Genomic DNA, 26,733 nt, shown 5'->3' on the forward strand with positions numbered 1-26,733 from the left:
TAGAAGACTTCCAAGGTCCCTTCCAACTCTGCTATTCTGTAATTCTGAATGTGAGCATCCCTTCCTGTGACTGCCAGTTTAGCAGCTTCCTACATGGACCTTTGGCCAAAATGAAGAATCCCTTTACGTTGGTAACCCCCACGAAACAATATTTAATTGTACAGTTTACAGATGGTGTTTTAAACTCTGTCCGTCTCTGCCCAACCATGCCATTATGTTGCGGGCCTTTTAATCCAACCCTCGCATTCCTTTACATGTACACAATTCGATTCGGGGGGAAATGAAAACCAGCCTGCATGACATTGCCAAGAAGAATTCAGCAAGATGTTCAAGGAAATGGAAAAAAAAAAAAAAAAAAGGCCTGTGTGTGTTTAATTTCACCGCACGAAAACCAGCGCTCCCTGTAAATCCTTTTTTTTAAAAAAAAAATTCCTGTTGTCCTGATGTGGAAATGCCTACGAGATCCTAAAACCTCTATCATCACGGCTACTGTTGTCGTTGACCTCATCTTGGATCGAGCAGCAAAAATTAAAGCATTTAATTTTAATGTGCGCCTCCCTGCTCAGGAAGGGAGCTGCATTCTAGACTGCTCCAATATATTGAGTTAGTATGTAGCAGCATCAATCAAGTGGTTCCCTGACAGCTGCAATACCCAATAGCCAAATCATTTCAGGATGAAGAAGGAGCAAGGAGGTTTTCAAAGAAAGAGGGAAGCGATGTCAAGCAGCAAGATTTAATGCGCACCATATGCGCAAACCATCTACGCTTTGTGGATTTCCCCCCCAGAAGAGTTGAAGGTCTAGGAAAGCTAAAATAAAATAAAAAGGAATCTGGGCAGTATTTGGCACTCCCTCCCTTGCCCTACCATCCTTTCCTTGCCAAAAGCTCGCTGTGAACTAACTGCATGAGATGAAGCGTCTTCACAAAGCCTTGGCCCTGTTTTGTATGAAACGGGAGGCATGTGGAAGACATCTCTGCGAAGGCTTTGCCATGTGAGCCCACCATAAACTAGAGCGCACGCGAATCCGCTCTTCTGGCAAAGGCCAGTAAGGGAACAACCAAAGGGCTTACAACTCTTTACTACCGAGCATGCAGAGGGGGTGGAAATTGAATTAAAACCAGAATCTCTTGGCAGACCACGTTTAAGAATCCATAAACATGACAAAAGGATGGTGTCACAAACGTGCATCCTTTGTTAGATACTGGTTTATGTCTCCTAGTCGGAGTGAGGGGTAAGGTGATCTTTGAAAGCGCGCAGCTGGCAGTGCTCTCAAGTCTCAAAACCCAAGGCCGAGAGACTTTTGGATCTGGAAACGAACCAGACTGAAAACAACTCAAAAAGTTGTTTCAGATCTGGAAACGAACCAGACCGGAAACAACTCAAGAAGACCCGAGTGGCCCAAACTCTTCAGGAAACAGCTACGAACTGGCAATCCAATTCAAATAAACACCAAGGCCCCATGCCAAGGAAGCTCAATCTTTCCACACTAATATAAAATAGATGTCTTTGGAAACAGCGGGCAGCGGGAAGGCAAGCTTTTTTCTGGTCATGGCCTCAACCACTCTGGATTTCTAGAAAACCTCCCCAGAAACCTTTCCCTTTTATGTGGCCTTGGTAGATCTGGAAAGATACGGAGGAAGGAGCAATTGTCCAATTACAGCAACTGTTCTGTGTTGTGGGCCATCTGGTCTTTATGCTGGATCCTTCCGTAAAACAAGAGTTTAAACTGGGATGGTCTACACATGTGGTTATAATTAAATGCTCTGGGAGAAACAGATGATGTGCACCATATACAACCAGAAATCATACTGGTTCACAATGAACCGCGTTTACTTAAATAACCCAATGTTGACTTTGCACACAACGCTGAACCAGAAACTAGCGATGGGAGTTGGGAATTACGCACTGCACCAGGCATGGCTAATATGTGACAACGCAGCCATTGTCGTGCCATTTATTTTTCCCTTCCTCAAAAGAGGGATTTTGGCATTTTTGTGTGGTGGGAAGGAGCGGAATTAGCTTAGACTGAGTGAGTTATTCAACCCCTTTCTGCAACCAGAAGGAAGGCCCAGATCAAAGCTGACCCAGCATCCATATCCCAGATCAACTCTTCTTTGACTCAACTAATCTTAGAGCTGCGTGAGCAATCCAGAAGACATCTCAGCAGGTTAGTCTTGGACCAGAGGCAACATCTACCCTCCAGAAGAACTCTGTTGGGTGACTGTGCTTGATCACTGCCTCTCCTTAATGCCTCCAAACTGTATTTTTCCTGAAACCACACAGCTCTTTAATACGTTTCCCACCAACCAATACAATTCTCACCAGCATCTCAAATATTATGTGTTATTATTATTGCTTTATTAAGTTTATTTCCACCAAGGATCTATCAATTCAGGAGGATGGGAAGAAGATGGCTAACTGATCACAGCATCGTTGCTCCATAACAGGCCATAAAGAATTGGGTTTGAGGCTTCATTCATGTCTCAATCAAGTTTCTAATCCACTCACCGGGATACATCTGAGACTTTCCTGCTTAATCCAGTCAAGAACTGAATTAAGGATTAAGTATCTGGAGATCCATGATTGACTGCTGAACTGGGGCGGGAAGCCTTGATACAAGACATCCCTCTACAGGGCAAGGGTCAGCAGTATCTCTGTTCAGAAGTTACAGAAGGCTGGATCTGGAGACTAGCTGGGTGGGAGTCAACCAAGGAGTTTCAGCCACAAGTTGTCCTGGAAGCGGAACAAGCCTCCCAGAAGGAGGCAGACCAGCAAAATACCCACTGTTGCCAAGAAAATGAACTGGCCCAACTAAACTCAGCAGGGCTTATCTCTAGATACACATGCCCAGTGCTCTATTTTTAGAAATACCAAACAATGAAAAAAAAAAATGGAAGCTGTTGCTTTTTCTGGTCATTTGAAGGAAGGGATGCTTAGCATTGGACGGAAATGCATAAAACTTGGTTAATTTGGATTCAATGTTGTAAAATACAGTCTCTTGCTGCTCCTTGGTCTCCATGAAATATCCCAAAAGTGTTTTTTTTCAAGAGGCAATTGGACTTTCCTTTGAAGATGTTTCGCTTTTCATCCAAGAAGCTTCTTCAGCTCTGACTAGATGGTGGGGAATGGAAGGATTTATATTCCTTGCAGACAGCTGGTCAGTTGCATCCTTTTTAGAGAGTCATTGAGGCCACTTGGAGGTTTATCCAACATCCTGGAGCCAAGAAGCTCCACACCCATTGGGTGGAGCCTTCGTGCACTACTCAGGTGACCCTGACGACACAGATAAAACTTCCAAGTGGCCTCAATGACTCTCTAAAAGAATGCAAGTGACCAGCTGTCTGCAAGGAGTATAAATCCTAAGGACTTTTTTTTTTTTTTTTGGAAAAATACTTTATTAGTTTTACCTTTAAAAGAACTACACAACTACAAATTATGTATTAAGGACTTTTCAAGAGGCAACTGGACCAGAAGGCAGAACATGAAGCAATGGATGGAAACTAATCAAGGACAGGAGCAACCTAGAACTAAGGAGAAATTTCCTAACGCTTAGGACACTTAACTAGTGGAATGGCTCACCTTTAGAAGTTGTGGGTGCTCCATCACTGGAGGCTTTTAAGAGGAGACTGGACAGCCATTTGTCTGAAATGGTATCAGGTCTCCTGCTTGAGCAAGGGGTTGGACTAGAGGACCTCCAAGGTCCTTTCCAACTCTGTGGTTCTGTCTTGAGCAACTCTTGTGTGGTCTGTGGAAACAGCCACCTACTTGCCCTAACCTGGCTGCCTTCTCTTCTTGCAGAGCTTACTCAAAACAGGAAGGCTAATAAGGGGAAGGGTAGGCTTTCTTCCTGGGCAAATGCCAGTGGTGGGATTGGAATAACTTAACAACTGGTTCTCTGGCCAGGTAGGCATGGCCGGTTGGTCCTGTGACTGGGTGAGCGACGTCACTCATCACACCCAGCTCCGCCTCCCGACCACTCGCCTCAGAGGCAGAGGTAGGATTCAGCCAGTTAAGGGCTAATCCCACCACTGGTTTTTTGGGGACAGTTTTTTGCCCCCAAAAAACAGCCAAAGATGCTCCCAAAATAGCCATAAATGGCCTGAAAAATGCCCTGAAAATGGCCTAAAAAACACCCCAAAACAGCCAAAAACAGTCAAAAAACAGCCAAAGATGGCCCCAAAACAGCCAAAAACAGCCTGAAAAATGGCCAGAAATGGCCTGAAAAATGGCCTAAAAACAGCCTGAAAAGCAGGCCAAAAAATGAGCGGGAGTGGGGCCAGCCAGTGGTGGGATTTGCCGGTTTGCTGAACTATGCAGAATGTTAACTACCAGTTCATTCAAACCGGTATGAACTGGCATCTGCCCACCTCTGGGAAAAGCTTGAAAGAGGAGAGGAAGGTACCCTAAACAGACTGCCAGTTGGGTGCTGACATCAGCAGATCAAGTGTGTCCTACCTGTTCCGACACCTCTTTCCTTCTGAACCGCGGAGAAAAACCTTAGTTCCTTGCAAACCCAGATAAAGCTTTTGGTCGCAGTTCAATGAGAAGGAAGTCTTTTTGGCTCTGAGACAAGATTACAGCCATCCACTATGCTGGGCAAGGCAGAACTCAGATCCAAAAGCAAACAAGCCATAAGCAAAAAATAAAAATAAATAAAAAAACATCTAGCATTTCTTACTTCTGTTCCCAAGCACTCTGCTCAACACAGCTCTGACACCACAACTGCTTTCTCTGGGGAGCCTCCTACCCACATTCCTTTTGTGTCTCTACTTCCACTTTATGAAGCGTTTCATTGAATGGGATGGTCACAAAAATGCTTAGGAGGCATAATCTGAAAAACTGTACTTTGCAAAAAAAAACAACAACAACAACCCAAGGTTCAAATCCACGCCTTCGAGCAACTTCCAGCAAGGGAATATTATAGTATGTGTGAGCTAACTTGAAGGGCTCCTTCCAGACAGCCCACCTGGCCTCAGAGAAGGTGGGGTGAAGACAAAGGGGATAGGCAACCTGTCCCTAAGGGCTGAAGAGATATTATTGGCAGAAAGGAAACAACTGTTGTGGTAGCAGCTCAAGATGAGAAAGTAAACAAGTTGAACACGTGAATCTGTTGGCCTTGCGGTTTTTCCTTTCTAATCACCTCGCAAAAACAAGAAGATTCTGGACTCTTTGATAGCCACTTATCACCAGCATCTGCATATTGAAATGATCCTTGGAAAGAAAATTCCATTTCCAATGTTTCTTTTTAATGGGGGTGGGGGGGGAAGAATGCAATTGTTACCTCTAATGTAACATAAAGGTTCCCCTCACACATACGTGCTAGTCGTGTAAGTTGCTCTAGGGGGCGGTGCTCATCTCCGTTACAAAGCCAAAGAGCCGGCGCTATCTAAAGATGTCTCTGTTATCTTCCCACCAAAGTGGTCCCTATTTTTCTACTTGCATTTTTACATGCTTTCGAACCGCCGAATTGCCCACCTTTCTGATTGACAAGCTTAACATCTTAGCCACTGAGCCACCGTGTCCCTTTTAATGTACCGAATCATAATTAATAAAAGGATGTTCTAAAGCCATTTAATTGGTTTGCTTCAACAACAAAAATCCCCCGAGCAATGTGGCTTGAATGGCTAGCCCTATCGTTTCTGGAAGGTGCCATCTTGACCTACAATTGTCTACATGCTCTCTGTACCTAGAAGACGGTGGTGACACCTCCTTCAAGGTAGACTCACTGTTGGGATGGTCCAAGGTTGATTCCTTGGGCATGATATGGAAGTGGTTAGCACTGCCTTGTCCCAAAGATGTTTTTTTCAAGAGGCAACTGGACTTTTCTATGAAGATGTTTAACTTCTCATCCAAGAAGCTTCTTCAGCTCAGTGGTGCTTCAGAGCTGAAGAAGCTCCTTGGGTGAGAAGCGAAATGTCTTCAAAGACAAACAAGAAAGTCCAATTGCCTCTTGAAAAAGCACCTTTGGGACAACCATGACCTGGATGGCTGAGAATTTCCATAGACATCTACAGAGGTGGCTTTTAGCCAGTTCTGACAGGTTCTGGAGAACTGATAGCAGAAATTTTGAGTAGTTTGGAGAACCGGTAAATAGCACCTCTGGTTGCCCTCCCCCCATTTATTCTCTGCCTCCCGAGTCTGATTGGAGTCCCAGCTGATCGGATGGGTCTTCTTTTGTTGCATTGCACAGGAGAACAGAGCTGGAAAGTAGGCTACTGGAGTGGGGAGGGAATGGAGATTTTGCAGTATAACCTTCCCCTGGAGTGGGGTGGAAATGGAGATTTTACAGTATCCTTCACCTGCCACACTCACCAAGCCATGCCCACCAAGCCATACCACATCCACCAAGCCACATCACACCCACCAAGCCACGTCCACAGAACCGGTAGTAAAAAATAGATAGATAGATAGATAGATGATAGATAGATGATAGATAGATAGATAGATAGATAGATAGATAGATAGATAGATAGATACACACACACACACATTTATTTATTTATTTCCTAAATGCAGCCCTGATCTAAATCAAGCACTTAATCAAGCTTCGTTCATGAGCCAGGGAAGGTCAGCCGGAAAAGATCATATAGAGGTTATGCCATCTCTGCTTGGTACAGATCGAAACATGCAAAACAGGTAGACACAAGTCTTAAATGAAACAGTGAGACTGATCACGGGATGTCCAAAACCAACCCAACACAAAAGGTGCATTATCTAGCTGCTATCCTTCCTCCCAATTTCCACTGGGAAAGTGCTGCACAGAAAGAGTGGATTAAAGGCACCACGATGTAAAAACGATGTTGAGGTTCTTTTTTTTTTTATAGTGTGATGACCAAAACTGGATGCAGTATTCCAAATGTGGTCCATTATAAAGTGGTATTAGTGCCTCACGTGATCTTGACTGAATCCCTTTTGTTATTGCAACTTAGGATTGCATTTGGCTTTTTTGGCTGCGCTGCACACTGCTGGCTCATATTTAACTGCGTGTCCACTAAGACTCCAAGACCCCTCTCACAGTTACTGCTCTTAAGCCTGGGTTCTCCCATATAAGGTAAAGGTAAAAGTTTCCCTTGCACTTACGTGCTAGTCGTTTCCAGCTCTAGGGAGCACTGCTTATCTCCGTTACAAAGCCAAAGAGAGCCAGCGCTGTCCAAAGATGTCTCCGTGGTCATGTGGCCAGCATGACTAAACGCCACAGGTGCACGGAACGCTGTTCCCTTCCCACCAAAGTGGTCCCTTTTTTTCTACTTGCCTTTTTACATGCTTTCGAACTGCTAGGTTGGCAGAAGCTGGGACAAGTAACGGGAGCTCACTCCATTACACGGCGCTAGGGATTCGAACCGCCAAACTGCCGACCTTTCTGATCAACAAGCTCAACGTCTTAGCCACTGAGCCACCGTGTCCCTTCTCCCATATACAACTGCTTAAATAAGGTGACTTCACTGACGTTGTTACTGCAATCAGGTTTGTTCGGCTTGTTCAGGATCTCCACATCTGGATCTCATCACCAGCACTCAAAGGATGTTACAAACAAAGACATTAAAGAGCCCTGAGATGTTTACGAGGATTGGAATGGGCTGCCATGAGGCAAACAAAGGCCAAGCTACAAAGGGTATGGCTGCCACATGTCGTCTCTCCTTGGCGGCTTTAGCGTGGCACAAAAACTTTCAGGTAGGATCGGAAAAAAGCGACCCTTCCCACAAAGCCTCATGGAATGAGCAGCCCAGAAAGAACCAACTTGTCAAAGAGAAGAAACCACCCAGAAGGAATGAGAAGTGATGGCTGGGAATAATCCCATAATCCTATTTTCTTTTCTTACACTCGAAGAGACCGTTGGTAAAATCTGGAGAAGCTAATCAGAAGAAGCATTATCGATTATCGAAAAAATTTCAAAATGTGCAGAAATGGATAAACTGACTTTGGCGCTAAAAAACAAAGATACTTCACTATATTATGATAGCTGGAATTGTTGGTATAATTGGATTGATCAAAGATAAATTATATATCATAAGGCATAAGAGAAAAGTATTAATCTATAATGATATAGTGATATATGTAAAGAACAGGTGTGTGTATATGACATAAATCAAAGGTTATGAAAAAGATCTTGCAAACTGTAAAAATAAGAATGCTTTCAACTTTTCTTTTTTTCTAATTTTTCTTTCTTTTCTTTTTTTCTTTCTTCTTTTCTTTTCTTTCGTTCATTTGTGTATGTATTGTTGGTTGGTTTTAATTGTAAAAACTAATAAATTTTATATATATATATATATATATATATATATATATATGGGAAAATGAAACAACAAGCCGACCTTATATAAAGAAGCATTACTCCGTGTCTCTTCCCTTTCCTCCTCCCATGTTGCACTCCATCTGTGATGGACTACAGCTCCATCATTCCTAGCACGTGGAGTCACAGGAATCCTCATTACATCTAGGCTTGGGAGTACCATTCCAGGCCTTGCAAAGAAAAGCAGAGAAGTTTCTTCATGGTGTAGGGAGCTACCTGGGACAAAATAATGGAATAATAAGAGTTGGAAGGAAACTTGGAAGTCTTTTAGTCTAATCCAAGCAGGAGACCCTGTCCCATTTCAGACAAATGGCTGTGCAATTTCTTCTTTAAAAAACTCAAGTGTTGGAGGTTCCACAATTTCTGGAGGGAAGCCATTCCACTCATTAATTGTTCTAACTGTCAGGAAATTTCTCCTAAGTTGCTTCTTTCTTTAATTAGCTTCCATCCATTGCTTCTTGTCCTGCCTTCAGGTGCTTTGGAAAAGAGGTTGATCCAGGGGTGGGATTCAATTTTTTTAACAACGGGTTCTGTGGGCGTGGCTTAGATGGTGGGTGTGGCTTGGTGGTCATGTGACTGGCTGGGCGTGGCTTGGTGGTCATGTTATTGGCCGGGCGTGGCCAACTCAATATCACTCACATCGAGGCACGCTTCTCCTCGCCTGGCCTCTCATGACTGTGGGGATGCTGCAACAGTCGTAAGTGTGAAAAATGGTCATAAGTCACTTTTTTCAGTGCCATTGTAACTTTGAATGGTCACTCCACACAAGCAAAGTACCAGCAAAGGAGGGGAAAAAAACTCCAGAGAAGTTCCAGAGACAGGAAGTCTAGTCCTGCCAAGAATGTAATAAGGGTTAACGGAGAGGCAGTTTCTGTAAGCAACACCAGAATGTTTCCTTCCTGCCTTCCTTACAGGATTAGGCCAGTAATTTCTTCTAACAACGGGTTCTCTGAACTGCTTAGAATGTTAACAACCGGTTCTAGAGAATAGGTGCGAACTGGTAGAATCCCACCCCTGCGTTGACCCCCCCTCTTCTTTGTGGCAGTCCCCTCAAATACTGCTATCATGTCACCTCTAGTCCTTCTTTCCATTTAACTAGAGACGAACCCAATCCTGTCCTGTGTACAAGATGAGATCCTGGGGATGGGAGCAAAAAGCAGCTTGAGCAAGGGGAGGCCTCTTAACATTGCCACAATGAGATCCCAGATCTAGTGGGGCTGGAACAGATGTGGAACAGATGTGGATAGTCTCTGGCCTTCAAAGTACAAATCAAAACTAGATCAAAGAACACAGCAAATGCCACTTAAGTCCAGTATGCATGCAGGTAGTGCTTAACTTATGACCACAATAGAGCCCAAAATTTTTGTTGCTAAGCAAGACAGCTGTTAAGTGAGTTCCGCCCCTATTTTATGACCTTTCTTGCCACATTCATTAAGGGAATCCCTGTAATTGTGGAATTAGTAACACTGGTGTAAGTGGAACTGGATTCCCCATCGACTTAGCTCGTCAGGTGGTCGCATAAGGGGAATCATAGGACCCCTGGGTTTTCAGATTACAACCGTCATAAATACGAGTCAATTGCCAAGGGTCTGAATTTTGATCACGTGGCCAGGGGGATGCTGCAAGTCGTTAGTGTAAAAAAAAAATGGTCATAAGTCACGTTTTTCAGTGCCATCGTAAGTTCGAATGGCCACTAAATGAACTGTTGTACGTTGAGGTCTACCTACATTTGCTGCTGGAGATGATATCTGAAAACAGCCGGGTTTGTGGAGGATCCACTTACGGAGGAAGGAACCCAATCTCCCTTTCTGACGTTCAAGGTGTAGTTTCTCTTCCCTGATTTGTGATTTGGCAAAGTTGCAAATTGCTGGATGTGTTTGGAAATAAGTTCAACCCGCCCCAGACAGTTTTTTGCCTAACTCCTGTTTTCATCCACCCTGAGACACGAATATCCCCTTGGCAGGGATTTGTACATATCGTTTAAGCAGATGTTTAAAGAATCAAGCCAAGAGCAAAACATAGGAACTCTTAAAAAGCCCACCCAGGTTTTACAACAGGAGTGAATGGCTCGGTGGAGATACCCTGTTTCCCCCAAATTAAGACCCTGTCTTATATATATATATTTTTGGCCACCAAAAAAGGCACCAGGTCTTATTTTCGGGGGATATCATCCATTGACTAATCTCACTTGCGCACATCGCCCCCGGCCTCCTTTTGGCTGTCAGAGGCCTTCGGGAACTTCTTCTGTGGCTGGCAAGTTTTCCTGAAGGCCTCTGCAGCCGATAACAGAGCTCCGGATCGATCCAGAGCTTTGTCTTCAGCTACAGAGGCCTTCGGGAAAAGCGTAGCCAGCCTTGCGGGTTGCAGAAGAAATGCGCCAGCAAGGCAGGCGTCGGGGTGTTCGGCCTGGCTACAACTGTTCCAAGATAAAAATCAAGCTAGGACTTACTTTCGGGGTAGGTCGTATTTTCAAGGAAACAGGGTACTTGTAGGTGATGTGTTGTCCTTCAGACTTTTTTTCTCCAAATCAACATCTGATTTTTCTTCACTCAGCCCTCCTGACTGTTCAACACACCGTTATCCAGCCCCAGGATATTCCTCCAGTTGATCTTGGCCCATAAGATGAGACCAAATTGCCTTTTTCTGAAGATTCTTCTCTCCTGTTTGTCTCGACCTCCTTCTCAAAAACAGACTGGATTGATCAAGCCCAAGAAAGATTTAGGGACAATGGAAAGTTTTTCATGCAGAATTAGGAACTCTGTGCAAGATTTGTTTTGTTTCGTTTTGGCCCTTGGAAGAAAAGCAAACCTTTGAAAACCCAGTAGACAAAGAGATCCTTAAAGCAAATTCCAGAAATAGCAGCCTAACACAGCTAACTTTGGCTGCTAACCTTAAGAGTCACTGTGTTTAAAACTTTAAAAGCCATGCTTCCTATGGCATTTCTAGCCAACACCATGAGCAACCGACAATCAGAGTGTTGGAAGTTAAAACCCACCCCTCTCCTAGAAAAATGAAATATTTTAGGATATATTAAAAAGGCAGAATATTTCTCCTAAAAGAGATGTAGAAACTCAGAAAGGCAGAAACTCAGCTCCTCCTCACCTTTGTTAATGGGCCATTAAGGCCTGGGGCAGTCTATTCTACATAACAAAGATCTATCTCCTTCAGGCCGAACCATTTCATTGCCCTTCATTGCACCACCCACCAAGTTTCAACCAAACTTAGCACGCAGACAACCTACAAAGCTAGCTATGACCTCTGACAGCAACCAATCAGGATGCTCTTCCTGTGCCCCCAGGAAGTCCAAAGCTCAGAGAGGGCATAAAACCCAGGGACTCTCAGCATCTCCTCCCTTTTCCTTCGTCCAAGAGTTCCCAAGGCATGTGGTCCTGTCCACCATTAAACCATCTTTCCAAACAGCCTCCATGTTTCCAGTGTCTTTTTCCCCCACTTGGAACTGAACCCAGAAAGATATTTCTTCCAACAAAAGAAAAACAATGAAAGCAACTTTGAATGTAAACTAAGTGGCACTTGGGGAAACCCAACCATTTGCTAAGTCCTAACTTGATCCTGATCCAAAGTCAAGGCAGACCTCTAGACAGATCAAGCCAGGAGATCTGTAAATAACCCTGATTAATAATGGTCAATCCCCTGCTTTGCAAAAGCAGCAGGCGGGAATCCCAGCTTGGACATGATCTTCAAGGAGGTCTTCTTTTGAAGACTTTTGAGGGGTGGGATGCGGGGGGGAAAAATGGGGAGACGGAGTAAGTACATGAAGATGCTTGCCGGTTCTTGACTAAACAAGCTTCCTGGCTCGGATCCTCCTGCAAATTCTTGCAGAAGCGATCATACAAAAATGGTCGGTTCTGTGTTTTCCTACTGATCTGCTTGGCTGCCTGAAGGAGCTGGCTATTTTCAGGTGGTTTGTCTTGACGTTACAGTAATTTCTTTCAGATTTTTGGATAAACGGCCTGAAAAACTTTTACTTTTGACATTCACCAGATTTTAATTTTTATTTTTTTTCCCCCCCTCTTCCGAAAGGCTATATTTTTCTTTCACGCAAACCGCATGGCTCTGGAGCAGCTGCCTAGTAACTACGGCAAAATGATCTTCTACCCGAAGGAAGGAGGGGGGGAAAAAAAACCCACTTTTGTAAGAAACGTAGCCTCTTTTCTTCCAAAATTATTATGTCCCGGACCGATTGCAGACATGATCTCAGCTGCCCCCGGGAGAGAGAGGGGGGGGAGGGCGCGTTGCACCACCCCATCGCTCACTTTTAACACGGTGCCAGCCGTAATGAAGAACCCATTGAATGTGCAGGACGTCAAGATTCAAAGAGCAAAACCCACTTGAGGGAAGTTTGGGGAAACTTGACTCCCTCGCCTTTTTTTTAAGAGAGTCGACTTGTTGGTGCGGGGAAACTCTGCTTTACAGCAATTCCTGCTACTCTCCCCAATTTTAGGAGCGAATCTCCAGATGCAGCCATCCTCGTTTCACACGGAAAGTTAGCATTCCTGGGGACCAAGCATCCATCAAAGATTGCCTGAAGTTTTGCGACGCATTTGACTTTTCAGACTTCCGTTGATTTGCCCCCCCCTCCAAAAGGGCTGGGTCACAAGGCCATTTTCCTAAGGAATAGGCTGGGAGGGCTACTGGCTCAATAGGCCCATGTTGGCGAACCTATGCCACGCCTGCCGGAAGTGGCATGCAGAGCCATTTCCCCCGGCACGCGAGAGGTTGCCCGGAAGAGCCCCACTGAGCATGCATGCGTCCACTGCTGCCTGACACCTGGTTGTTGGGTATCTGGTGTGCATGTGCAAGGGGCGGAGGGGGCGGGAGACGCACGGCATGCGAGGGTTGAAATCGTGTGCGTATGTGCAGATGTGCGGCGTGCGAGGGTGGAATCGCGCACGCGTTGCCTTCTGGGTGCTGGCATGCGAGCGCACGCAATTATCGGCACGGGCGCCCAAAAAGGTTAGCCACCACTGCAATAGGCATTTTCACACACACACACACACCCAGACTTTCTACAATCATGGAGCCATGAAGCTACCAATGATTGCAGACTGGGATGTATTTCACTTCCAGCTCATCAGTATTCTCAACCTCTCGCTTATCTTGCGAGAGAGCTGCTAATCAGGACCACTATAGCAATCCAGGCAAGTCAGCCAAGATATCTGGAGATAGGGAGTCCCCGACGTACGGCCACTATCGAGCCCAAGATTTCTGTTGCTAAGTGAGACACTGGTTAAGTGACTTTCTCCCAGTGGTGGGATTCATATTTTTTTTACTACTGGTTCTGTGAGCGTGGTTTGGTGGGCGTGGCAGGGGAAGGTTACCGCAAAATCCCATTCCCTCCCCACCCCACTGACCTGCTTTCCAGCTCCATTCTCCTGCATAGGGAAACCAAATAAGACCTAGCCGATCAGCTGGGACTCAGGAGGCAGAGAGTAGATGGGGGCAGGGCCAGCCAGAGGTGGTATTTGCCGGTTCTCTGAACTACTCAAAATTTCCGTGTTTTCCAGAACCGAATATCACCTCTGGACTTGAGGCTAAAACATATGAAGAAGGGTTGCAGGAACTAGGTATGTCTAGTCTTATGAAAAGAAGGACTAGGGGAGACATGATAGCAGTCTTCCAATATCTCAGGGGCTGCCCCAAAGAAGAGGGAGTCAAGCTACTCTCCAAAGCACCTGAGGCAGGACAAGAAGCAATGGATGGAAACTAACCAAGGAGAGAAGCAACCTAGAACTAAGGAGAAATTTCCTGATTAGTGGAACAACTAATCAGTAGAACAACTTGACTCCAAAAATTGTAAATGCTCCAACACTGGAAGTTTTTACAAAGATGTTGGATAACCATTTGTCTGAAGCAGTGTAGGGTTTCCCGCCTAAGCAGGGGGTTGGACTAGAGGACCTCCAACGTCCCTTCCAACTGTTATTCTAAGTTCTAAAAAGGAAGGTATCCATTGTCTTCCCCAACATTTCTCTCAGGTCTTTTGAAAAGACGCCTGTCCTTCTGTGCCTTCAGCGTCTCAAAAGAAGTGGTTTCCTGTTCTCCCTTTGAAGTCATGTTGATGGGTTGAGATGGCTCTGCCCCAACCAACCCAACATCAGAACATCAAAGAGTCAACTGCCAGCTGAGAATTTTTGCATGGCCCCAGGCATTGCCTGATCTTTGACCATCTAAGGACCTGCCCGCTTTTCTTGAAGCCCAATGATGCTTTCCAAAGCCCCCGCCTTCCGAAAAGTCCAAAATCCGCACTGAGAAAAAGGAGGCATCCAACTAACAAACATGGAAAGACTTATGGCTGTCCTCTAGTGTTTGTGTTTCCATTGTTGTAGGCTTGTTCAAGAAAAGAATTTGCTTCAGATTTAGGGATTAAGATATTGTCTCCGATTTCCCAGACGGATTGATCTGATCTAACACCCTCCTTTGATGTACATCACAGTACAGGTAAAGGTAAGGTTCTCCTCACACCTACGTGCTAGTCATGTAACAGCTCATCTCCGTTTCAAAGCCGAAGAGCCAGCACTGTCCGAAGACGTCTCCGTGGTCATGTGGCAGGCAGGACTAAATGCCGAAGGCGCACAGAACGCTGTTACCTTCCCACCAAAGGTGGTCCCTATTTTTCTACTTGCGTTCTTTACGTGGTTTCGAACTGCTAGGTTGGCAGAAGCTGGGACAAGGAACAGGAGCTCACTCCGTTACACAACGCTAGGGATTCGAACCGCCGAACCTTTCTGATTGACAAGCTCAGTGTCTTAGCCACTGAGCCACCGCGTCCCTGAGCACCATAGTGCAGAAGTACTTAAACTAGTTGTCAAAGAGATGGAAACAAAAATGTCTCGTTGAGACCAATAAGAGTCAGCTAAAGAAAGGTATTTTCTTTTCTCCCAAAAGCATCTCAAACTGCAATGCCTTCAAAGAAAAAAACCAGAAAGTCCAGTTGCCTCTTGAAAAAGCACCTTTGGGACAACCATGACTTGGATGACTGAGAATCTCCACAGACATTTAGCTATGCACTGAACACCCTTCGAATGGTGTGGGAGCATGAATGGATTTCCAGAAAAAAAATACAGACTACAGGAACCATTTGCGCTTCAGTTTGAGATGCAGACGACACAGAATCACACCCAACAGCCCGCTCCTGTGTTCAACAGTGAAGAGACACCAGGCCCAAAAACATCCTGCAGGAAACACAACTCCACAACACAGTCCTTTCAGCAGTTCCAAGAAAGCTCCACACCCATTTGTGTTACTCAGGTGATCCTGAGAACACACACAAACCTCCAAATAGCCTCAACGACTCTCTAAAACAGGGGTCCCCAACCACCGGTCTGCGGACGGTGCACGGTCCATGGAACAAGTCCTACCGGGCGCTGGCTTGCTGGCGCCGCCATCTTGTTTTGATGAAAAAGTGCTTCCGGTGAGCTTTTCCGGGCAGAAAGCTCACGGAAGCACTTTTCATCAAAACAAGATGGCGGCGCAGCGCTCCGTGAGCTTTTTCAGGTAGAAAGCCATTTCTACCGGAAAAGCTCACCGGGCATGGCGTCGCCATCTTGTTTTGATGAAAAGTGCTTCCAGTGAGCTCACCGGAAGCACTTTTTCATCAAAACAGATGCGGCGCCCAGCTGATGTCGTACCGGGCGCGCCATAAAAAGGTTGGGGATACCGGGCCGCAGCGTAAAAGGTTGGGGATCACTGCTCTAAAAAGGACACCAATGACCAGCTGTCTGCAAGGAGCATAAATCCTTCCATCCCACACCATCCAGTCAGAGCTGAAGAAGCTTCTTGGGTGAGAAGGGAAATGTCTTCAAAAAAAAAAAGTAAGGAAGTCCAGTTGCATCTTGAAAAAAGCACTTTTGGGACAACCATGACCTGGATGACTGAGAATTTCCATAGATAATTTCTATGTCCATTTGAGAGGGCTACAACAGAAATTACTCTACTTAAAACAATCAGCTTGTTATATTTAGCTGTAAATGTTTTCAAGAGCAATACTGTCTGAGTTTTCAAAACAGCCCTCCCTGGCTGAGCTGGACTAAGGAGAATGATACATTTCCCTAGAGAAGGAAATGGCTGACATGAGGTGCAGGCATTTTATACCTACAACATGTTACTCAGAATAACAGAGTTGGATGGGACCTTGAAGGTCTTCCAGTCCAACCCCTGCTCAAGGCAGAAGACCTTATTCCATCCCGGACAAATGGATGGTCAATCTTTTCTCGAAGACTTTCCAGAGATGGATTATTCACAACTCCAGGAGGCAAATCTTGATAAATTGTTCTCACTGGTCAGGAAATTCCTCCTTATTTTCAGTGGGATCTCCCTCTGCCAAGCTCCCACCCATGGCTTCTGGTTCTGCCTTTAGGTGTCCTCGAACCATCCTTGGCTGGGAATGATGGAGGTTCTAATCCAGCACACCTGCAAAAACGGAAGGACTTGGGTTGATCCGAGGACACCAAGCCTGTTCTTTCACTGCTTCATAAAGATCCCATTTTGGCCACCCTACTACAAGAGAGATGTTGAGACCCTGGAGAAAGTCCAGAGAAGAGCAACTAAGATGATCAAAGGCCTGCAGACTAAACCATACAAAGAAGGACTGCAGGATTTGGGTTTGGCTAGTCGAAAGAAAAGAAGCATTAGGGGTGACGACATGGTAGCAGTATTACAGCATTTGAGGAGGTGCACAAAGGACAGCGGCATCTAATTATTATCCAAAGCACCAGAGGGCAGGATAAGAAACAATGGTTGGAAACTAACCAAAGAGAGAAGCAACCTGGTTTTAGGAGAAACTTCCTAACAGGGAGGACAATTAATCAATGAAACAGCTTCCCTCCAGAAATCATGGGTGCTCCATCACTGGAGGCTTTTAAGAAGAGACTAGACAGCCACTTATCTGAAATAGTATCGATCAGTGGTGGCTAATCTTTTCGGCTCCCACGCCGATAATTGCGCCCGCACTTGTCCGCTTGCTCTTGTGTGCCAGCACCCAGAAGGCAGTGCTTGCTGGGGTCCCCCATGTCGCCTACGCATGCGCTCACGATCACCTCCATGCACCGCGCATCTTTGAACATGCGTGCACGATTCCCCTGCCGCATGCCACACATCTGCGCATGTGCACGCGATCACCCCGCACATGTACTGTGCAGCTCTGCGCATGCACATGATCCTCCTGTGTGCCATGCCTCCACACATGCGATCCCCACGCATTATGCATCTCTGCGCATATGCGCACGTCTCCCGCAACCCCCCACCCCATGCATGCGCACCAGATACCTGACAATTGGCTGTCGGGTGCCGACGGTGCGCGTGCATACACAGTGGGGCTCTTCCGGGCAAGCTCTTGTGTGCTGGCAGAAGTGGCTCCTACTTGAGCAGGGAGGTGATTACAAGACTTCCATAGTCTGTTCTTGTTTTTGTTCCTGTTCTGTTTCTTGTTCTGTTTTCTGTTCTGTTTCTTCTTGTTTCTTGTTCTGTTTCCTGTTCTGTTTCCTGTTCTGTTTCCTGTTCTGTTTCTTCTTGTTTCTTGTTCTGTTTCCTGTTCTGTTTCCTGTTCTGTTTCTTGTTGTTTCCTGTTCTGTTTCTTGTTTCTTGTTGTTTCCTGTTGTTTCCTGTTCTGTTTCCTGTTCTGTTTCTTGTTCTGTTTCCTGTCCTGTTTCTTGTTCTGTTCTATTCTCCATTGTCATTACTCCTGCAGTCAACTCTTGCCATTACATCTAAACATTGCAGTGTTTAGAGTCAAAAAAATGTGTTTCCTCCTCTCAGCTCTGTGGTGGGAATTCTCTCCGCTTCTTTTTCTTTAAACTCAACATGCTTATGTTTTACTTTTCCCATTTCAAATGGCTCTGCCTGACACCCCTTGTCTGCATTACAGGCAGTGGAAAAGAGGGATCATTGTGGAGGCCCATTTCTAGAATGTGTTATCCATCAAGGAGACTCATGGTTTAGATTGTAGCCTTAAAATACATTTTCTCTAAGTATCAAGGCTATCGACTTACACAAACTGCTCCGGGTTGAAAGGATTACAATAAACATTGGAAATGTGGCCGCTGCGAGGCAGACAATTTAAAGCAGAGGCTGTATTAAAAACACAGGCATCTCTAGCGCTATTCACTCCATTGCTTCAATTTCGCTTTAGATACTTAATGTAAAGTTTGAAACAGAAGATTAAAGCGGCCAGTAAAATAGGCATTACAATCTTTCCACTAGGGAAGAAGTCTAGGGGGAAAAAAAACATCTTTTCATAGATGTTCCCTCAGCTGGGTAAGGAATGTTTGACAGAGGCAACGGTTTCTGCCATGGGCTGGGGGCAACAAAGAAAAGGAGGTGGTTCTTGTACCCCCTCCAGAAAGTCAGAGTTCTGCTGGAGGTAGGGAGATCTTTTGCAAAGCCAGACCTATTCCTAACCAGGCAGCCAGTCTTTCAGGGAACCAGGTTGTAAACTAATGGTGGGATTCAAAAAAAATTTATTACTGGTTCTGTGGGCATGGCTTGGTGGGCGTGGCAGGGGAAGGATACTGCAAAATCTCCATTCCCTCCCCACCCCACTAACCTGCTTTCCAGCTCTGTTCTCCTGTGCAGGGCAACCAAAGAAGACCCAGCCGATCAGCTGGGACTCAGGAGGCAGAGAATAGATGGGGGCGGGGCCAGTCAGAGGTGGCATTTGCCGGTTCTCCGAACTACTCAAAATTTCCGCTACCGGTTCTCCAGAACTGGTCAGAACCTGCTGAATACCACCTCTGCTGTAAACCATGTAGAAAACTAAAGGCCAAAACCAACACCAATAGCACTTTAGACTTATATACCCCTTCACAGTGCTTTGCAACCTTCTCTTAAGCTGTTTACAGAGTCAGCCTATTGCCCCCAACAATCTGGGTCCTTATTTTGCCAACTTTGGAAGGGTGGAAGGCTGAGTCAATCTTGAGTTGGTGAGAATTGAACTCCCGGAAGTGGGCAGAGTCAGCCTGCAATACTGTATTCTAAGCACCAAGTCACCACAGCCCATTCCAAATGGCTTTGCATTTTCACTATTATTTATTCAATACCCTTTCATCTTAACAAATTGTCTCTCTGTCTGTAATGTTTGGATGTGTCCAATGATAGTGCCCAGGAGCATTTAGGGGTCCAACTTCTTAGCCATGGTGGGGCAGTGGTTAACGTGCAGTTGCAAGCTAACTCTGGCCACAGTTAGGAGTTCGACCCTGACCGGTTCAAGGTTGGCTCAGCCTTCCATCCTTCCGACATATTGTCCCTTAACAATCTGGGTCCTCATGGAAAGCTGAGTCAACCTTGAGCCGGTCAGGCTGAAACTCCTCGCAGTGAGCTGAATTAGCCTGCAATGCTGCTTTCTAACCACTATGCCACCAGCGGTCAAAACAATTAAATGCTAAGTAACTAGCACCCAGAGCCAACTTTTCAAAGTATGATCTCTGCCCCTTGCTTTGCCGTTGAGTTTTGCATTACATTCAGCTTCCGGACACTTTTTTTTTTCAATTAGAGCCCTGAAGACACAACCCCCAGGATATCTTATGGAGCGATGTAAGAAAGGGTCAATCTCTTGTCAAGTTCAACCATCTCTTGAAGGGTGATGGCTGGTGCATGAGACACAATTGTGCAAAGACAGGTCTTGGTCCAGCTGCCACCCATGCATAGCAAATCAAGATCAAGGGATTTTTTTCTCTCTACAAGCCAGGTTTTTCAGGGGAGGACAAGCCAGTCCAAGCCTGGTTTCCTTCTTAGCATCAGTATCTCTATGTTTGGAGTGGTACGGTGGCCTAGAGGTGGAGCTCTCGCCTCACAATCAGGAGGCTGTGAGTTCGATCCTAGGTTGAGTCAGATATTTCTCTCTCTGGACACACTGAGAATATATCTGCTGAACAAAACTCAGCATTGGCAACAGGAAGGACATCCGGCCACTAAAACACTCAGCTCCATTCAGTTGCCCAGACTCCACCCTGCAAGGGATTATGGGGTCATTAACAGATGATGATGATGATGATCAGTATCTCTATGTTTCATTTGCTTCCCACATCTAGACCCCTTTTAAATTTCTTGGACATTCCCACTGTCATCTTAGGTCACTTTCTCCAAAAGCTCCAATACATGAAGAAAATCCCAGGATGAAGGGACTTTTAAGAAAAGCATTCGTTGTCTAAGAATGGAGGGGTCCTTGGTGCTCTCTGAGCTTGATTGTTTTCCTACAGGCGTTTCACATTACCCAAACTTGCTAGCGCTGATGATGTTACCTAGTTTGGTTAGTGAAACGTCGGCAAGAAAACCACCAAGCTCAGACAGCACCAGGGACCCCAACGTTTCAACCCTGAGCAGCAAATATTGTCCTTTAAAGGAGAAAAATTGCAGAACGGGGCCGTAAGGCACAGCAGTCAGCCTGGTGACTTCCGTAAGATGGAGAAAGATTTACGGAGAATAAGCCTATTAAGCGGCATTAGCTGTGATGGATAAATCAATCCTTTAAAATTGAAGAGAAGTTTGTATCAGCCGAACAAGGAGAGAGTTTTATGCTGAGACATCCAATTAGCTGCTTTCAGAAAGAAGAGCCGATTTTCATTACTGGCTGATTTTTGAGGACAATGTTAAATTTCAGTAAGTTTAACTGACAGACGAACAAAGTGCCAGTCCGAAGCGACTGCGAGAAACTACGTTCTGTGCCACTTGCTTGGAAGACAATCATTTCTGGTATCCCTCTGAGAAGTAGTGGCTCAGTTTCCTCCCAATCACTAATATGATTAAAGGCCTGGAGACTAAAACATATGAAGAAAGGTTCCAGGATTTAAGTATGACCAGTCTAGAGAAAAGAAGGACCGGGGTGACATGATAGCAGTATTCCAGTATTTGAGAGGCCGCCACAAAGAAGAAGGGGTCAACTTATTTTCCAAAGCACCAGAAAGCAGGACAAGAAACAATGGATGGAAACTAATCAAGGGGAGAAGCAACCTGGAATTAAGGAGAAACTTCCTAACAGTGAGGACAATTAACCAGTGGAACAACTTGCCACCAGAAGTTGTGGGTGATCCAACACTGCAAGTTTTTAAGAAGAGGCAAACTTACCTCACTGGGTATGCACGCGCCTCACAGCTGATTTTCAGCTAGTTTGAGGCCTTTTTCGGCCTCCCAAAGGCTTGAGGAAGGCTTCTGCAGGCTTTACAGGCCAAAAACTACCCCTGTTTCATCACTTCCTGTTTTTCCGAAAATACCGGAAGTGACGAAACGGGGCTAGTTTTCGGCCTGCAAAGCCTGCAGAAGCCTTCCTCAAGCCTTTGGGAGGCCAAAAAAAAGGCCTCAAACCGGCCGAAAATCAACTGTGAGGTGCAGTGCAGGTAAGAGGGTGGCAGGGGTGGGTAGGGATTAAGCGTGCATGCATAGGTGTGTGTGTGTGGGGAGACAAACATTGCCTTCTGGGTGCTAGCACATGAGCGCACACGCGCGCATATAATTTTTGGCACAGGAGCCCCAAAAGATTAGCCACCACTGATATAGGGCCTCCTGCTTGAGCAGAAGGTTGGACTAGATGACCTCCAAGGTCCCTTCCAGCTCTATTCTGATTCTGATTCCTAACAGTGAGAACAATTAACCGAGCGAAGCAGCTTGCCTTCGGAAGTGGTGCCTGCTTCACATGTTCAGACATTCAGGCTCTTCCAATATTTCAGGGGCTGCCACAAAGAGAGAGGGGTTCAACATATTTTCTAAAGCATCTGAAGGCAAAACAAGAAACAATGGATGGAAACTAATCAAGGAGAGAAACGACCTAGAACTAAGGAGAAACTTCTTAACGGTGAGAACAATTAACCAGAAGAACACAAGTTGCCTTCAGAAGTTGTGGGTGCTCCAACACTGGAGGCTTTTAAGAAGAGATTGGCCAACTGTTTGTCTGAAATGGTATTAGTCCCATGCTGTTAGCCGCAGTCCCAACAGATCCTAAATTACAGGAGAGCCATTTAAGAAAAGTTGGCCCCCAACAAGCCTCTCTCGGGAATCCAGCCGCAGTTTAAAAGCCGAAGGATGGGATTTCCCCTCTCAGCAACCTTGGGAAATGCCTTCCCTTGTCAAGGAAAGTTTTCACCTCAGGCCAAAACATTATCCAGGAAGCTGCCATTTCCTCTTGGAAATACTTGCCGTGATTGGAATTTAATGGTGCAGTCTGGTTCTCAGCACACCTGCGGTGGCGGCACCAGCGTAGGACGCCGGGGATCCGTGCCTCCCAGCCCAGAGACCATAAATACAAACTTATTTCAAAGTCTCTCTACGCCGAGAGCTTGGCTTGCCAAAACAGGCTAAGGGACAAGAGCTGTACTTAAAATTCCAGAAGATCCACTTCTCAGACAAAAAAAAAAAAAAAGGCAGGAAAAAAACACCTCTAGAGAAAATATCTTCAGATATAACTTCCAAAGTTTGTGATAATCTTTTTTTTAATAAAAGTTTTTTATTTATTTATTTTTTTTACACCTCTTCAAGTGAGCAACGTGATTCCAGGTTACAACATTCATAGTCATAATTACATTTCCAACTTTCTTATCTAATTTCATATCAAATCATTAACTATTCCACTGATCTTTAAATAAGTTCTCACTTCATATTTTCAATTCATTAATCCAATATCAAAGGCATTTCATCCTCACACGTATTCTTTATCCCCTATTATTTTCATTTCCAGCTTACCACCTATTTTATTTTACATTATTATCTTCATTAACTTTCTCAAAGCCCATGTATAATAAACAAACAAAAAAATAAAAATAAAGTAGAACTAATACATTCAGGATCCATATGGCATTTTCCTCAATCTACAATACATCTTATATTTATTCCAGAGATATTCATATAACCATTTCATATTTCCTCTTTGTTTCCATTTAACCAAATTTTACCTGTGAAATTTTACTAAATTTACATGCTCCTCCTTTTTAATCATAATATAATAATATCATTACAAATACTTTACAATATAATCCTTTCTGGTTTACCATATTCTCTGTTTTCTAACATCCTTTATATAATCAATTACATTTTCTATTTCGTGACTAATATAATACGTACAAAGTTTGTGATAATTTTGCTCAAGGCTTAATGAGACGAGAGGAGACATCTGGTGACATCGTTTTCAAAGCAAGCCCAAAGACCACAATGCCTGCGGTGAAATGGAAGCCATTTGCTTCTCTCAAAGGAACCTCTTGTTCATCAGGCGATTTCGAGGGCCCCTCCCGATTCCCAAAGGTTCTCTCCCTCAACATCAAGCATCAACAAGAGGTGTCAACCCATCACATCAACAGGACAACCTGTTGGGGGCCAGGTTATCTGAGACACCATCTCTTCCTGTTACATCCACCAGACCCACTGGAGCAGGGGGGCAAGGGATATTGGGGAGGTCTCCTTTCCTCTCCATTCCCCACGATCCTGTCAGAGCTGAAGAAGCTTCTTGGATGAGAAGTGAAGAAATAAGAAAAACCAAGAAAGCTGGTCATTTGCGTTCTTTTAGTGAGTCGTTGAGGTCACTTGGAGGTTTGTCTGTCTCCTTAGCATCACCTGAGAAATGAAGTTTCAAGAAGGTGTGGAGCCTTCTTGGAACAGCTGAAAGGGCTGTGTTGTGGAGTTGTGCTTTCTGCAGGATATTTCATCCTCCCATTCCCCACCATCCAGTCAGAGTTGAAGAAGCTTCTTCAATGAGAAGCGAAACCTCTTCAAAAAAAAAAAACAAAACAAAACAAGTCCAGTTGCCTCCTGAAAAAAAGCACCTTTGGGAAAAACCACAACCTGGATGACAGAGAATATCTACAGACTTTTAGCGATACAATTTGGGATGAACACCCTTGGAATGGTGTGGGAGTAGGAATGGATTTCCAGAGGAAAAAATTGCAGACTATAGGAACCAGGAGTACCACTCAAGTGACCCTGAGGACACAGAGAAACCTCCAAGTGGCCTCAACGACCCTCTAAAAGGATGCAAATGACCAGCTGTCTGCAAGGAGTATAAATCCTTCCATTCCCCATTGTTCTGTTGGAAGCAAACTAACTTCTTGGATGAGAAGCAAAACTTCTTCAAAAGGAAAAAACAAAGAAAGTCCAGTTGCCTCCCAAATAAGCACCTTTGGGACTCTCCTAAAGGAGGTGCATCTGGTGGGACCCGGAATTAGGGCCTTCTCTGTGGTAGCTCCTTCCCTTCGGAACATCATCCCTGCAGAGATTAGACTGGCTCCCACTTTGACATGCTTTGGCAACCAGAACCTGCTGAATGCCACCTCTGACGTGATCCAGATTCGGATGCTTGCCAACCAACTCATAGTTATGACGGTTGCAGTGTTCCCGGGGTGTGTGTGCGCGTCACATGACCTGACCAGCAAAGTCGACGGAGAAGCCCGATTCGCTGCATAGCTGGGTTACTATTTTAACCCCTGCAGTGTTTCGCTTAGCAACAGAGGCGAGAAAGACTGTACTGGGGGTGGAGGGGAGGACCTCAAACTCACTTCACACACGCCTCACTGAACCACTGAAATTTTGGGGGCTTGGTTGCGGTCGTAAGTCAAGGACTACCTATCTATGGCCTTTTGCTTGTTTGTAAGACGCTTGGAAGACACACACACACACACACACACACACACACACACAGAGAGAGAGAGAGAGAGAAAACGTGGCAGAATAAATCTTGCAAATAAATAAATAAGTAAATGAACCTTGATTGCTTATTGTACCGTATGACTATTATTAAGTGTTGTACCTGATGATTCTTGGCTCTTGATGAAGGTATCTTTTCTGTTATGTACACTGAGAGCATTTGCATCAAGACAAATTCCTTGTGTGTCCATTTGGCCAATAAAGAGTTCTATTCTATTCTATTCTATTCTATTCTATTCTATTCTATTCTATTCTATTCTATTTTATTCTATTCTATTCTGGTAGATTTTGGAGCAGGGGCTAAAAGTCCTGCATGCTGAGACAGCCTCAAGGCAGCTACCATCCGGCCTGCCCCCCCCCCCCCCCCTTCCCTTCCTTTCCCTTCCCTCTGGCTCTTTATTACTCAGGAGAGAAAAGTTGAGCCTTTTCGGGCAAATGCTCTGGAGGCACATAAACGCCACCCCGTCCTAAGCATCCTTGGTACTTTATAGGCTTTTGGGGCATCGCAGGGTGACAATACACTCCTGGGCTACCAAGAAGGATCTTTTCAATCAGAAGAGAGCAGGAAGGGACCTTAGAGGTCTTCTACTCCAACCCCCTGCTCCATCCAGCAGGAGACCCTAGGCCATTTGAGAAAGGAGGCTAACAAGCCTTTTTTTAAAAAAACAAAACAAAACAAACCTCCAGGGATGAAGCCCCTACAACCTGTGGAGGCCAACTCTTCCACTGGTTCATTGTCCTGTTTGGAAATCTTGTTCCCCATTTATTTCCCTGTTCGCACCAACGTGCCTACCGTCCCTGTCCTATTGTTTCTCTTATTCTTTTATTTTTCTTATATGTACCCATTTCATATATTCACAACTATGTATACACTTGTACTTATTATCTTGTAAACAATTGACAAATCAAAATAAATAAATAAAAAAATAAATAAATAAATAGGGCTCCGCGGAGCTTCTCTTTAAGGTAGCCCAAACTCGAGTCAGAAGCTTGGGGGGGCTCTGGTGCATTACAAGAGGCTTTCGGGGGAAGGAGCGCTGCTCACTCCTCTCTCTCTTCAACCAGGAAACCCCCCCCCCACCCCACCCTCCGTGGCGCTTCCCCATCCTGAACGGGGTTCAAGGTTTGCCTGCCCAGAGCTACTCGGAGGTTGCTCCGGGGCGCAAGGCAGGCAAACGACGGGGCGGCCCGAAGGGGAAGACGAGCAGAGCCCACGAAGAGGGGGAGCTCCTCTCGCACGAACGGCCACCAAAAGTACCCGGGGTGGTGGGGGTGGAAACGGGAAACCGGGCAGGGCAGCGGCACGCCGAGGTCATCATTCCCCACCCCCCGCCTCCCCCGACAGCCACAGGGTGTGTGGGAAGCTCCCCGAGCTCCGGTTGCTGCGCGCCTCGGAGGGTCCCTCCTTGGTTCCTTTTCCCACCCCGGCCGTCTTACCTCGACCCACCGGCGGGCTTCCACGAAGGCTGCTGCTCGGCCGTCCTCTCGGCCGTCCATGGCCGAGGACCCGCGGGGGAGGTGGAGAGGCGGAGAGCGCGGAGGTGCAGGGCGCGCGGGACCTCCAAATTTGGTGGGGGGGGATGGGGGGGGCGCCGGACTGGGGAGCTGCAAAAGCTGGAGGGAGCCGAGAGGTTGGTGGAGACCCCCACGTCCGTCCCCCTCGACGTCGGTTGCAAAGAGCAAGAGGCGCTCGGCGTCCCAGCCAGCCAAGCAGCCAACGCTCCGCCTCGAACCAAGCCGGCAGCGCCGAGTGAGCCCCAAGCCTTGGTTGCCTGCGTGCTTGCTTGCCTCGCCGGCCCCGCCCCGTCCC

At 45.7% G+C, this 26,733-nt stretch overlaps 1 protein-coding gene across 9 annotated transcripts in view; it reads right to left on the reverse strand.

The window, feature by feature from the left end:
* The window catches only part of LMO7 (LIM domain 7), a 179,525-nt gene extending 152,792 nt beyond the window's left edge, over positions 1 to 26,733 (reverse strand). For 8 of the 9 annotated variants that reach the window (XM_087967414.1, XM_087967411.1, XM_087967415.1 and 5 more), the window contains exon 1: positions 26,361 to 26,678. In XM_087967414.1, coding sequence (XP_087823540.1) covers positions 26,361 to 26,420 — 60 coding nt within the window. In that variant the 5' untranslated portion in view covers positions 26,421 to 26,678. Of the gene's footprint in view, positions 1 to 26,360 lie in introns of all 9 variants that reach the window. The other variant, XM_087967413.1, reaches the window with a different exon arrangement.

The sequence above is a fragment of the Notechis scutatus genome, chromosome 5 (genome assembly GCF_049901735.1).
Source record: "Notechis scutatus isolate UNSWTSFEM ecotype Mainland chromosome 5, rNotScu1.2, whole genome shotgun sequence".
Lineage (NCBI taxonomy): Eukaryota > Metazoa > Chordata > Lepidosauria > Squamata > Elapidae > Notechis > Notechis scutatus.